Here is a 13,262-nt window from a genome sequence, read left to right on the forward strand (position 1 = left end):
TAATTTTGAAAGTTTTTTGTAATATCGCTGTCTATATACAGTCTCTTTCTCTGTAAACCGCTCTGAACTGTTTGTGGTATTGCAGTATATAAAAATAAAGTTATTATTATTATTATTATCACCAACTGATAAATGCCAATAAATGCACCTGTACAACACTTATATATAAGTGAGCCATCAAACTGTTCTTTTGCTTATAATTCCCTGGAGAATTTTGCTTTAGGATACAGTAGTTGTAGGACTCCATATAAAGTAATTGAAAATAACCTCTTGGCATATAATCACATTTGGAACGTAGCTTTATCAATGGAAAAAAGTGAGAATTTCAAAGTAATATATTTATGAATCTGTTTTTCTGGTGCAGCACAGCAAGTTTGCAGAGTTAGGCGGGTGTACCTTCCCTACTGGCATGAGTGGCAGTTTCAAAGGATTAGTTATGCCAGGTGCTTGTCACCTTCAAAATGCAGAAGTCTGAAATGGAAAAACATCTCCTGACCATGTACAGTAAGTACCACTTTTGCAAGTCATCAACCTGTAACAGGGAAATCAGTTCAACTCTATATCCTCTGAGAATTAATAATGCAAATATAATTGTATTTTATTTTGCACTTACCTATGGCTTTAAAATGAATAAAGAAATTAAAAAATAATAATAATGCAAAAAAAAAAATCCATATGCGGATGTGAACTGGGAATCTGGTTTACATCCTTTGGATGTAGAAATAGGATATACTGATCTGGTAGGATCCAGAACTCATTCAGAGACATTGTGACAAATTAACAAAGCATCTGCAGAAAAAAAATTAATTTTTCCAAGAAAGACTTTCAAAGTTAGCAATGGCTGAGAAGATCCACTGTTTCAATGCTATCAGTTTTGTGTCTGCGTCTTTTGCCATCTTACCTTTATCCACTGGTGAGAGGCCCCAGAAATTCAAAACAAAACGATATTAGATCAGTTGAAAGATTAGGTGTAGGAAGCAAACAGAATACAAAACAGGACTCCACACTGCTGCTTTAGAAAGCTATGTCAAGGCAGGAGGATGCATTCATTACACGTTAAATTAAAAATTAGGAGGAGTCTCTCATGCAAGCCATGCACATTCCGAAATCTCTTGGGATGCAGCATTTCCTCTGCACTGCCCATGAGCATAGGGTGCAGCTACATTTCAAAGGACCCAACAACTTCCAAGATACGTCAATTGCAAGAAGCATGCGTGAACGAACATAAATGCTTTTTCTTACCAAGCTCTTCAAGCTCGGAGGTCATTGACTTTGATCGCAAGGAGAGTGCAGTTGTTGGCGCTCGCTTGGGAGGTGGAGGGGCTTTGCAGTAAACAGAAGGATATATAAATTTGGGTATTTATCTTTACAGCACTGCATACATGAACATAGGCCAGTCCCTTTTATTCATAATAAACTCATCATTATTTGGGTGAAATATGCTAGAGCTGATAGTATCACATCTCTTCTCTTCAAGGTTACAAGAGAGACCAATAGCAGGACTCTGAGTCCATGTTTGCTTAGTGTTTGCTGAGATCACTACATCCATGGCTTCATCTTCCCCACAGCCAGCAAACTGTCTCACTAGAAATCTGCATTGTTACCACATATACTGATGACAGGGGTAAGGGGGGAGGGATCATGAGTGGGATGGATGAAAGACAGAATGGGTCAGTCCCCAGCTTATCACTCCTCATATCCAGCATAGAGCAATACACCCAAAAGAACATTTATTTTATTTTCCCATATGATTGACTTATATCAGTTTCTCTGTGATGAGAACTTTCCTAATTGCCTCTAGATCGGTATCTCTCAAACTGTGTGCCAGAGATTCTGTGTGTGCCAAGAGAAATTCCAGAATTTTACTTTATTTAAAAAAAAATTCCCTTCATAAGTATATATCAAAGTGCGGAAACTTTTTGAATAACCCTCGAGGTGCTTGCAGAAGGAGGACACCGCATGCTTGGCAAGCCGCAGAGTTCTTTGTATTTAGTTCTGGGTGGGCTACATGAGATCATACATTGCATTTTGGATAGCTATGCAAGAGCTCAGCGACTCTTTAAGTAACTAATGTTTCTATGGGAACAAGATCTCATTATGTTTTCAATGTCACAAGATATTTATTAGCTCCTGTAATTCCTACAATAATTATTGTACAAGGCTTGCAAGTGAGTCAAGTGATGTGACACAGAGTAAACCGTTAAACATATGATGAGACAGCCAGGATAAAGGCAACTGCCCTCCGTTGCAACCCCGTCACTGCCACCACATATAGAGGACTGTTGCGTGTTTAATTGAAACAACTTAATTACAAATGCCAGGAGGATGTCGGTGCAAACAAAACAACGAACACGCCTAAACGTAGGATAAGTACTTTCTGCTGAATTTGAAGTTTTTGTTAAAACATTGTTGCACTTTATTACATTTTATTTTGAGGGTTTTCACTTTATTCTGTGGTTAAACAGGGGCTATTACATTTATTTTCTAAACAATAAGTTTTCTCCCAGAATCATTTCTGTCTCCGTATTTCTTATTTAGACAAAGTACCAATATTGTGAAACTGTGTCCCATACGTTACAATGAAAAAGACAATCAACATTACGTAGACAGCATTAGTATAGAAAGCATGGAGGGGCTGAATTAAGACCGAGGGCAACATTCTCAAAACTTTACCGCCGTCGCTACACTGCTTTCCGATGGTTTAGCCTGCACACATTTTAGCGGCGGATTATCAAAACGGATTATCTCCGTCTTTAGCGAGGTTTATACCAGTCTCCGACAGTGGCATGCAAATGTGCTCTCTGAAACTGAAATGAGCCCTCTGGTGGATTCTTAAAAATCACCGAGGCATTTTTTAAGAGCGGCATCGCTTTTGGCGACAAAAAACAGTGACTGGTCCGGGGGGGGGGGGGAGGTTGCCGTTACAGTGCCAGCACTTGTGTTTTCACTGTGGTTAATGAAAAAAAAAATGTGTATCTAATATATTTAAAATTGGAGGGTAGTAAAATCACACTTCTTTTGTGTTTTTGGGAGAGACAGGCATGTTTCATGTGCGCTTGTTAAAAGCCAACGTTTCTTCTGGAGCGCATGTATGATACCCTTGTTTTGCGTGTTTCTGGCTGTGGGTCTTGATAAATTTTACAATAAAAACAAATTATAAGATTTACCTGAATTATAGTAGGGGTTTTTTTTGGGAGAGAAAGGCATGTTTTATGTGCAATTGACAAAAGTCTCTCCTGCTGCCAGTGGGAGAGTGTGTTTTTTTTGTTTGTTTGTTTGTTTGTTTTATAGTGGGGGTTTTTCTGTGCATGTGCCCATCGCTGCTGTCCGCCAATCTTATTTGCATGCACAATTTTTAAAGAATGTCTCAGGTTTTTAGATTCGGTATCAAAATGGCTGCGTTAGCAGACCGTCGCTTTTTAACGTGGGTTTTTGAGAATCTTGCCCCGAGTGCATTAAGGCTGAAACAATTCCAATTTCATTTTCTGCAGACCTTTATTGAGGTTGAGGTTCTTAATAATCAGGAGTGCGCTGCTGAGATTCTTTTCCACTGGTCATGATATCGGCCATGACCAAGAGCACAAAATAAAACAGAGAGCTGCAAGCCAGCTGCTTTGCATAGCAGAAAGACAATTAAGCTAAAAACGATCTCAGATGACGAAAACGTGCCTGAAAAATTGTGCAGTGAGATCTCACACCCACTAATGTGACAAGCATGAGAAGAGGCAGGATGATAAACTCAGGGAATGGGATTCCATACAGTTGGAATCAAAATACTACCCAGCCATGGCACACACCCCTCAGAAAACTTTTCCAGAAAAAAAAAAAATTAATGCATGGTTTGGCATATGAATGGATTATGCCATCGAGTCAGCCAAAACCTCATGACAGCACGCGCAGTGAGGAATCTACCCTGTGATGCTTCATGGCAGAATACAGAAGTGCTTTGCCATTCCCTTCTCCCGCGCATATATAGTAACAGCAAAAATCTTGCAGAATGCTTTAATATAATTGTGGAGTAAAATGACAAAACATAACATAAAAACTCACTTCTATACCGCAATACCAATAAGTTCTATGCGGTTTACAGAAAGACAAGAATGTATACAAAAACCAAGAATGAATACTAATCTTTATCCCAAGATGCCACTTGAAAGAACAGAAGGCACTGCTGAAACTTTTTAAATTTACAGCCCTTAATGGATGGAAAGGTGAATAGCGCATGGGATTGTCTAAAATATTTTGAACTAGTAAATGAGTCCAAAAGATATTTAGGAATTAGACCTGCTATAATCCCTTAAAGCAGATACATCCAAATTTAAACTTTACCCGAGCCTACACCCATAAAAAGGCGTAACTTGATCAAACTTATTCCAATTGAAAATCAAGCAGACAGCTGCGTTCTGAATGATACGTAACCTGTAAAGATTTTTTTGAGCACCAGTAAGATGAACGATGTTGGCCCAAAATCAGAGATTGCACCAGAAGTCTAAAAGAAGTTGCATCAAAGTATGCTCCGATAGTTTGCAATTTCTACAGCATTACATCAACTGAACCCTAGTGTAAATCCCCATGCAAATCCCCCAAATTCTAACACACTATGCACAAATCCTAGAAAATCCCCTGACCCACCTGGCCCCTCCCATGGCCACACCCTCTTTTCAGAGTCACATGGAAAAACTGACATGCACATCTTCATAGAACAACATCTATAAAGATGCATATGTAAATTCTGATTATTGCCAATTACCACTTATAATCGATGTTAGTACCCAATTATCAGTGCTAATTAGCTCATTCAGCATTAAACTGTATGTGCACTTTTCAGTACAATATACAGAATTAGGGGTTAAGTGTTAATTAAGGGCTTATCACCTTTAGAAAAAGGGCCCCTAATTGAAATAAAATATGATATTTCAATAGTCCAGTGAATGCAGCACATTTCCATGCAGGACCTGAGATTACTAAACATTTTTAGATTTTATTTTTCACTAAACTGCCCTTACCACTGTGCAATCAGATTTTACACCAAAAAGCATAAAAGGGGTTTGTAATGTGATATGAAAAGGGGGGGGGGGAGAGAGAGCTAATGAGCTGATACAAGGCGATGTATAACATGATATATACCCATTAAACATAAACTACTTGTTTCTATTGCATTCCTAGATGTACCCAGCACTGTACACTGCTATTCTTGAACTACAATACTTGAGGCAATAATGAGAAAGACATACCTTTCTTTCTAGCTGTGTCGTCTGGATCAAGATTCCTGGTTACTGTGACGACCTTAAGGACCAGATGATTTCCCCCTTGCCGAATCATGTTAACTACTTGTCTATGGCCAACCTTCACTACATTCTCACTGTTAACCTACAAGAAAAGGGAACGCATACATTCAGCCCTTGAGTTGGAACACAAGCTACAGAGCAATATACAGTAAATGTATTCCTCTTGTACTTTCTACAAAAGGTTACAAATGAAAAGGTAGTGGAATATAGCATTCACTATAAATATGTTTGCCTCTGAGAACGAGAACGCAATACAAACTGCCTTAAATGAACTTATCTTTCTTGAGTACCATTTACATAGTAATATAGTAGATGACGGCAGATAAAGACCCGAATAGTCCATCCAGTCTGCCCAACCTGATTCAATTTGAATTTTTCTTCTTAGCTATTTCTGGGGAAGAATCCAAAGCTTTACCCGGTACTGTGCTTGGGTTCCAACTGCCAAAATCTGTCAAAACCTACTCCAGCCCATCTACACCCTCCCAGCCATTGAAGCCCTCCCCAGCCCATCCTCCCCCAAACGGCCATATACTGTACAGACACAGATCGTGCAAGTCTTCCCAGTACTGGCCTTAGTTCAATATTTAATATTATTTTCTGATTCTAGATCCTCTGTGTTCATCCCACACTTCTTTGAACTCAGTCACCGTTTTCCTCTCCACCACCTCTCTCGGGAGCGCATTCCAGGCATCCACCATACTCTCCGTAAAGTACAATTTCCTAACATTGCTCTTGAATCTACCACCCCTCAACCTCAAATTATGTCCTCTAGTTTTACCATTTTCCTTTCTCTGGAAAAGATTTTGTTCTACGTTAATACCCTTCAAGTATTTGAACGTCTGAATCATATCTCCCCTGTCCCTCCTTTCCTCTAGGGTATACATTTCTTCCTTTTTCTCTCTTTTCTAGACTTAAAAGAAGACCATCATATGAATTGACAATAACTTCTACTATTGGTATGTTTCCCAATTAAGCAAACCACAATTGACAACTACATTCCACTAGTTCACACGTGCTCAGCTCAATGGACTGAGTTTTGGCAATTATGTAATATTTATTAACAGCAAGTTAACATTTTTTCTTCATAGTATGTATAACAGCAACAAATGTTATCAGCATTACTTTGTTTTCTTTTTACGTATCTTGTACTGAATATTGTGATTGCTTTGAAAAACTACATGGATAAACTTCCTCCCCCACCCTTTCTTTCATCTCTAAAGGCGACCAAAGAATAGCAACTGGACACATATGGTAGTTTAAAACATCAAGGCCTTGGGAGAGCATGGTGATCTGCTAACTGGCAGAATTACAACCAAGAATCTCCCTGAACTAAGTGTGACAGCCTATTTTATCAGCTTCTTAGAACATAAGAATAGCCTTAATGGGTCAGACCAATGGTCCATCAAGCCCAGTAGCCCGTTCTCACAGTGGCCAATCCAGGTCACTAGTACCTGGCCAAAACCCAAGGAGTAGCAACATTCCATGCTAACAATATTGCTAAACATCATTTCATTTATTATTATCACATGTAAGTTAGTACATCTTCCAATTATAATAATGATAATAATAACTTTATTCTTTTATACCGCCACAATCTTGCGACTTCTAGGCGGTTTACAATTAAGAGAGCTGGATGTTCAGCGAGTTACAATATGCAGATAGTCAGAGGAAAATACAGAGTGCAGAAACTTTAAGAATGCAAAAATATGGATATACAGTTTGCTAAGAAATTTCCAAGAGGATCTGTTAGGAAAAGGTCACACATTTTAAAAAAATACAGCGAAAATTACAATATGGTAATAGTAACAGTTTATATATATCGCAGTACCGTGACGTTCTATGCGGACTTAAGAGGGGAGAGAGGGAATGGGTAAGAGGTCAGGAGGACCTTTATTGAGGAGAGAGAGAAGAGCGGGTCAGTTGTCCAGGTATTATAATACAATTACTTCATTAAGATCCAATAATAAATTGCATATGACTGCATTTTGCCACTAGGCCCTTAGTTGGTTCATTGGTCAATATGATTCCTTGTCATGAATAATTTTCCCTAACATTAGCAATACTATAATTACTTCTAAATCATGCGCTATTGCTTTCGCTCCTGTGAGAGATAATAGTTATTTGTAGACTGCCTTTCTATGGTACCATCAAAGTGATTTACATATACTAACGAGGTACTTTTTTCTGTCCCTCGTGGGCTCACAATCTAAGTTTTGTACCTGGAGCAACAGAGGGTTAGTTGAATTGGTCAGGTGTCACAAGGACCGGCAGTGGGAATGAAAGCCAGTTCCTTTGGTTTGCAGCCCACTGCATTAACCAGTGGTATAATAATCCTAATTACATGATGCTGGGTTTCATAGCAGGAGTCACAACTCAGGAAAAGAATCTCAGAATGAGTGTAGAAAATATGCTGAAATCCTCAGTTCAGTATCCAGTAGTTTTCAAAAAAAAAAAAAAAGCAAAGAGAACATTTTTGAATTATTCCAAAAGGGATAAAGAATAAAATGGAGACTATTATGATGCCTTGGTAACAATCCGTGGTGCAACTGCTCTGTGCTGTTCTAGCTACCAAACCACACAAATATGTTGCAGAACTAGAAAAGGTACAAAGAAGGGCAATCAAAATAATAAACAGGGTGGAACAACTCAGCTATGAAGAAAAGCTAAATGGGACAGGGCTCTTGAGCATGGAGAACAGGCGGATAAAGACAGGAGATAATACAGATCTACAAAATCATGAGTGGGACAGAATGGGTTAATAGACAACCATTGTTTATCCTTTTGTGCTTAACAAATGTTTTTTCGGGGGGGGGGGTTAATATCTTCATTTTTTATCCATACATAAGTGCAACATATTTTATAATCATATTAAACTATGAAAGCACTTAAAATCAATCAAATTGTAATATATAAAAAATAAATATATCACCCCCCCATATTCATATTCAAAAATTGCACTCAAATTAAATAATTAAATTAAAAAAATATATATATTTTCCAACCCTCCCTCCCACCCACCCTGGACGTGCATGACCAAAGGGCAAAATCAACATTCACTCTGCAAAATAACAATTGTTATTGAACGAGAATAAGATACAGTAATACAAAAATACTTATGGTTCAGTATTTTAACATTACCTCTTCTAACAACCCCCCCCCCCCGCTTACATTACTACACGCCCCCCCCACCCACCCCCGCTCTTCTCCTCCCCTTAATTGCTCCCCTCTCCCCTAGCTCCCCTCCGCCAGTCATCCTCTGTTAAGTTCGATTAATACTGCTTATATCCGATAAACTATTTATATCGGATAAATTATCTTTACATGATAAAATGCTGTAAACCCCGCTTTAACATTTGTTTCTATCTGATAAATTATGTATTGCTGATAAATTGTTTAAAATTGTTCAAACTGTTTGTAAATCTGCGTGTTAACGCAGATACTACTGTAACTGATGTAAACCGCCTAGAACTCTCCGGGTATGGCGGTATATAAGAATAAAATTATTATTATTATTATTATTCCTAGCCTTAAAACCCAGCCTCCTGTAAAAAAAAAGAGGTTGAACGAAGCATAAATCCAAATTCTAAAATTACAGATAGCTGAACATGTAATGCAATGCCAAGTGGCACACAGCTAAATAAAGGGGGCCTGTGCTCAGTTAACTTTGGCTCGTGTCACCAGCCTTCCTGGTGCCCACCCTTGTGATCCACCTTCCCTCCCACTTTTGATATGCAGAAGGGCCAGCCAAGACCCCCATCCCGCACCTATCACTGCTGCTGTTGCAAAACGGCTGCCATGACATCTAGCACCTGCGATGGGGCAGGAGTGAGCGGACATCTTTCCTGCCCTCTGAACTCCATCCACTAGGCCTATTTGAGTAGGGTTACCATATTTTTCTCCAGGAAACCTCAGACACATGACCCTGCCCTGCCCCACCTCTAGCACCCACCCCGTTGCACCCCCCAGGCATGCCAGTTCCACCACCAGCCCCGCCCAGTTCTGCTCCCAGCCCCACCCCCACAAAGCATCTTCTCTTCTTCTGGATGAGCTCCTTCTGCGTCTGGAGGGCCTGGAACATGCGCAGATGTGTGTGATGTTATCTGTGAATGCTCAGAGTCCCTCCAGATGTGGCTGGAGCTCATCGGGGGCTTTTCAAAACCCAGACAAAGGTCAGGTCTCTTACCGAAGTGCAGTAAATGCTGAAGATACTTTGAAAAATATGAACCGATTGGTGGCTGCCTTTTTTTTTTTTTTTAATCATCTTTATTCATTTTCAAAGAAACAGTGAGAGACAATACAGTGGTCAGCAATAGAGAAAAAAACAAGAGAACCGTCAGCTAACAAGACCACTATCGTGCATGGAAGAACTTAAAAAAGGTATCACGTCACCTTACAATAAGAAATATCCCCACCCTCATCCTAAAATACCCCTCCTTCCCCATAGCCCCCCTCCCCTTTTAGGCTGCCAGATGGGAAGAAATTATAAATAATAGCAATCTCGTATGTAAACATAAATTACTCAAGCATTCAAAGGGCGACTGCGAGCCATCAGTGTGAGCACAGTCCAGAAAGGTCCCCGTATGATGTTGAACTGTTTTCCCAATTCGTACTTCTTTCCCCATGCTCATGAAATATATTTTCACAGTTATACAAATGTGAAAGGAAGGTAAATAGAAAGCGTGGATATCAGATTCTCCTCTCTGAATAAGGTTACTGAAGTTTGAGTCACTGTGTTGTGACGAGTGTGAGTCATGCTGCATACATGAAGGAAGAATGGCAAGGAACGACGACAGTTTCAGACCGAGGGTGAAGATTTACTAAGCTCAAAATGTTCCCCTTACGTACATTGCTACTGACCAGGGTTACTAGACGTCCGGGAAAAAACTCGGACATGTCCTCTTTTTGGAGGACACGTCAAGGTGACTAGTTGTTTGTCCGGGTTTTCGAAGAGTGTCGAGCTCGGGGGGCCACGTCTGGAATGCCTCCGAGCGTGCGCGGATGTGATGCAATATCACACGCACGTGACATCATGTCGCATCTGCACATGCTCGGAGGCCTTCCAGATGTGACTCCCCCCCCCCCCCCCCTCCCGAGCTTGAAACACAGAAACGTGATGGCAGATAAAGGCCAAATGGCCCATCCACAGTTTTGAGAGGAAATGTTGGCCTTCAGGTGCACCATTTTTCACAAACAAGAAAAGTGCTTCCCCATTAATTTAGGGAGCTGTTTACATGGTTGAGACTTTGATGTCTGTCATTGACACATCTTGTATGCCTTATGTAATTTTATATTTTGATGTATGTTAGGGTTTCGCCAGTTTTTGCCTTAAATGATATTTGTCGCTGAAGCAACGTGTATATCTTATGCAATTTGATTTTATATGTAAGTATGTAATTTGTTATAGCGTGTTTTTGCATTGATTTGTACGACAAATGTTAATGGGTATTTGGTTTTGCTATTATTTAGCTTATTTATTTGCAGATGTTTTTGAATTGTATATTGTCGCGTCTAAGTCTGTCTAGTTTTATTATACATGTAGTGGTGTTATCCACATAGACGTTTGATATGCGGGCTACAAATGTTTTAAATAAATAAATAGGTCCTTTATTCATATGTTGGCCTGTGAAAGCATCTTATTATAAATAGACAATATAAAATATGGTCCATAAATCAAGAGAATAAGAATCGGAAGTAATAAAATTAAATAAATTTAAGTCAATGTAGCATATAACCTTCATCATAACCCTGGAAAGGGAGGTTCAGAGGTCTATAATCCACAACCATAGCTCAATTCACTTCACATGTTATGTTGCAGTTATGTAGTGCTTCACCTATGGTGGTTGACAAAGTGTAGAAGAAATATATTTTATACTAATTACATAATCTAAAAAAAAATATCAAATCATTATATTATGTTTGAAAACCATCTTCATTTCAGTAAATATATTTTCCTTTCTACTTCTGAGGGATCCAGGTCCCATGGGCCTCTGAAGAGAGAGCAGGGATTATTAAAGGGGCACCGACCTCTTCCTGAAGAAGTCCGATCATATAACCCCTTCCTACCGACTCCTGCATTGGCTGCCAATGGAGGCACGTACGAAGTTCAAGCTGGGATGTCTATGCTTCAAGGTATTAACTGGTCTAGCCCCGAAATACATAACAGACCTCTTCTCATTCCCAACCAACAGACATGAGAGAAGTGCACACCTGAAATTCGTCTCCCCACCGGCTAGAGGATGCAAATATAAGAGATACCATCAACAACTTCTATCGTATCAAGCAGCCATATGGGGCAAAGACTTAGAAAAACTAATTACACTCTCAACCAATTATGGAGAATTCAGAAAACACCTAAAAACATACCTGTTCTCGAAATACCTAGGTAATGAATCGGAACAATAGCCCCCTTCGCAATCCCACCCAAACCTGATCTTGTAAACTGTTAACCCCCAATCACTAACTATGAATGCCCCAGTCAATCTATGGAATTTTTCTAATTCATTGTAAACCGCACGACACTGAATGGTCCTGCAGTATACAACCTGTTGTTATTATTATCAAGCTGTTACTATCAGATGAACACTGCCATACTCTGTAAGCAGCTGTCTGTACAATTACTCCTTATTGTAAACCGCCTAGAAGTCGCAAGATTGTTGGCGATATATAAGAATAAAGTTATTATTATAAAGTTATTATTCCTTCACCTTCTTCCAGAGAGAGAGGTGGCTTGTCCTGGTTGGGCTAGTGTACCTCTAATCCAAGCTGTAGCCATGAGCTAACCCAGGCACTGTCTAGTCCAGGGGTGGGCAACGAGGGCCGCAATCCAGTCGGGTTTTCAGGATTTTCCCAATGGATATGCATGAAATCTATTTGCATGCACTGCCTCCATTGTATGCAAATGGATCTCATGCATATTCATTGGGAAAATCCTAAAAATCCAACTGGATTGCGGCCCTCGTTGCCCACCCCTGATCTAGTCAGAGCTCTGCCTTTCATGGCTGCCTGCTGGCTCCACGGCTTACCAATATGCCCACAAGATACCCAGCATACAAATCAAATAGATCTCCTAAGAAAAATGCCGGAAAGACAGCAAAAAAATAAATAAATAATAAATTAGAGAAACCAGATAGTTCAGAAGGATGGGCAATTGACTCTGTCGCCCTCAACAGGTGAAACAGGTTAAAGAGTTTTTTGGGTTTTTTAATGAACTGTGAATTTTAGATGCCAAAAAAGAGGCAATATTTTTGTGATGGTGATGATTTTTCAAAATTATATATATATATATATATATATATATATATATATATATATATATATATATATATATATATATTATTTTTATTTTTTTTTAAAGGACTACACCATCATAGAAGTTTATTACAGTCTAATGTTTCAAAATTCAAGCAATTCTACACTATTACAGTTACGAGGTTGACTGTTGAGGCCTTTTTCCCTTCATTTACTTTGTGAAAGCTGACGGGTTTCAGTAATTTCTTGCCGTCTTTCTGACATTTGTATTAGGTGGTCTCCACAATACTTCCAACTGCAGTGCAAGGGACAGGTTAGCTTTATTTCCAAAATCCTAATTTTAACTCCATGTTCTGAAGTACCGCATGCTAACCAACACTAATTAATAAGGTGATTGCCATAGCTGAAATTTAGATTTCAAGTATTCTGATGATAATAACAATTATCAACTTCAGTCAGGTTTTCAGGAGAAAGCTGTACATTAACATGCTTCACTGAGCTTTGGGACTTTTCATGGGTTTTGGTATACACAAAAAAGACTGTAGAGTTACTTCCATTTGCATAAATATGAAGGCAATAACACTGTGGCGTACCTAGTATATGTGATATCTGGGACGCCCCCTTCCTGACATGATTTCTTTTCAAACCCTGGACAAATTGCCGGGTTTCGAAAAGCTCGAAAGGAGGGCTTGTCCAGGGAAATCCAGACATCATGTAACCCTAATC

General features: G+C 39.3%; 1 protein-coding gene and 1 long non-coding RNA gene across 3 annotated transcripts in view; one reads left to right on the plus strand and one right to left on the minus strand.

Moving 5' to 3' along the window:
• Nucleotides 1–11,914, plus strand: part of LOC117352254 — a 37,884-nt gene extending 25,970 nt beyond the window's left edge. The window contains exons 3-4 of the long non-coding RNA XR_004537633.1: nucleotides 365–504; nucleotides 11,255–11,914. This is a non-coding gene — a long non-coding RNA (uncharacterized LOC117352254). The remainder of the gene's footprint in view (nucleotides 1–364; nucleotides 505–11,254) is intronic.
• SHANK2 (SH3 and multiple ankyrin repeat domains 2) overlaps nucleotides 1–13,262 on the minus strand; it is a 349,291-nt gene that overhangs the window by 35,916 nt on the left and 300,113 nt on the right. Inside the window, exons 18-19 of one of the 2 annotated variants that reach the window (XM_033928599.1) lie at nucleotides 5,235–5,370; nucleotides 1,243–1,323 (exon numbers count right to left, since the gene is read on the minus strand). In XM_033928599.1, the coding sequence (XP_033784490.1) occupies nucleotides 1,243–1,323; nucleotides 5,235–5,370 (217 nt within the window). The remainder of the gene's footprint in view (nucleotides 1–1,242; nucleotides 1,324–5,234; nucleotides 5,371–13,262) is intronic. The other variant, XM_033928600.1, reaches the window with a different exon arrangement.

This window comes from Geotrypetes seraphini, chromosome 19 (assembly GCF_902459505.1).
Source record: "Geotrypetes seraphini chromosome 19, aGeoSer1.1, whole genome shotgun sequence".
NCBI classification, from domain to species: Eukaryota; Metazoa; Chordata; class Amphibia; order Gymnophiona; family Dermophiidae; genus Geotrypetes; species Geotrypetes seraphini.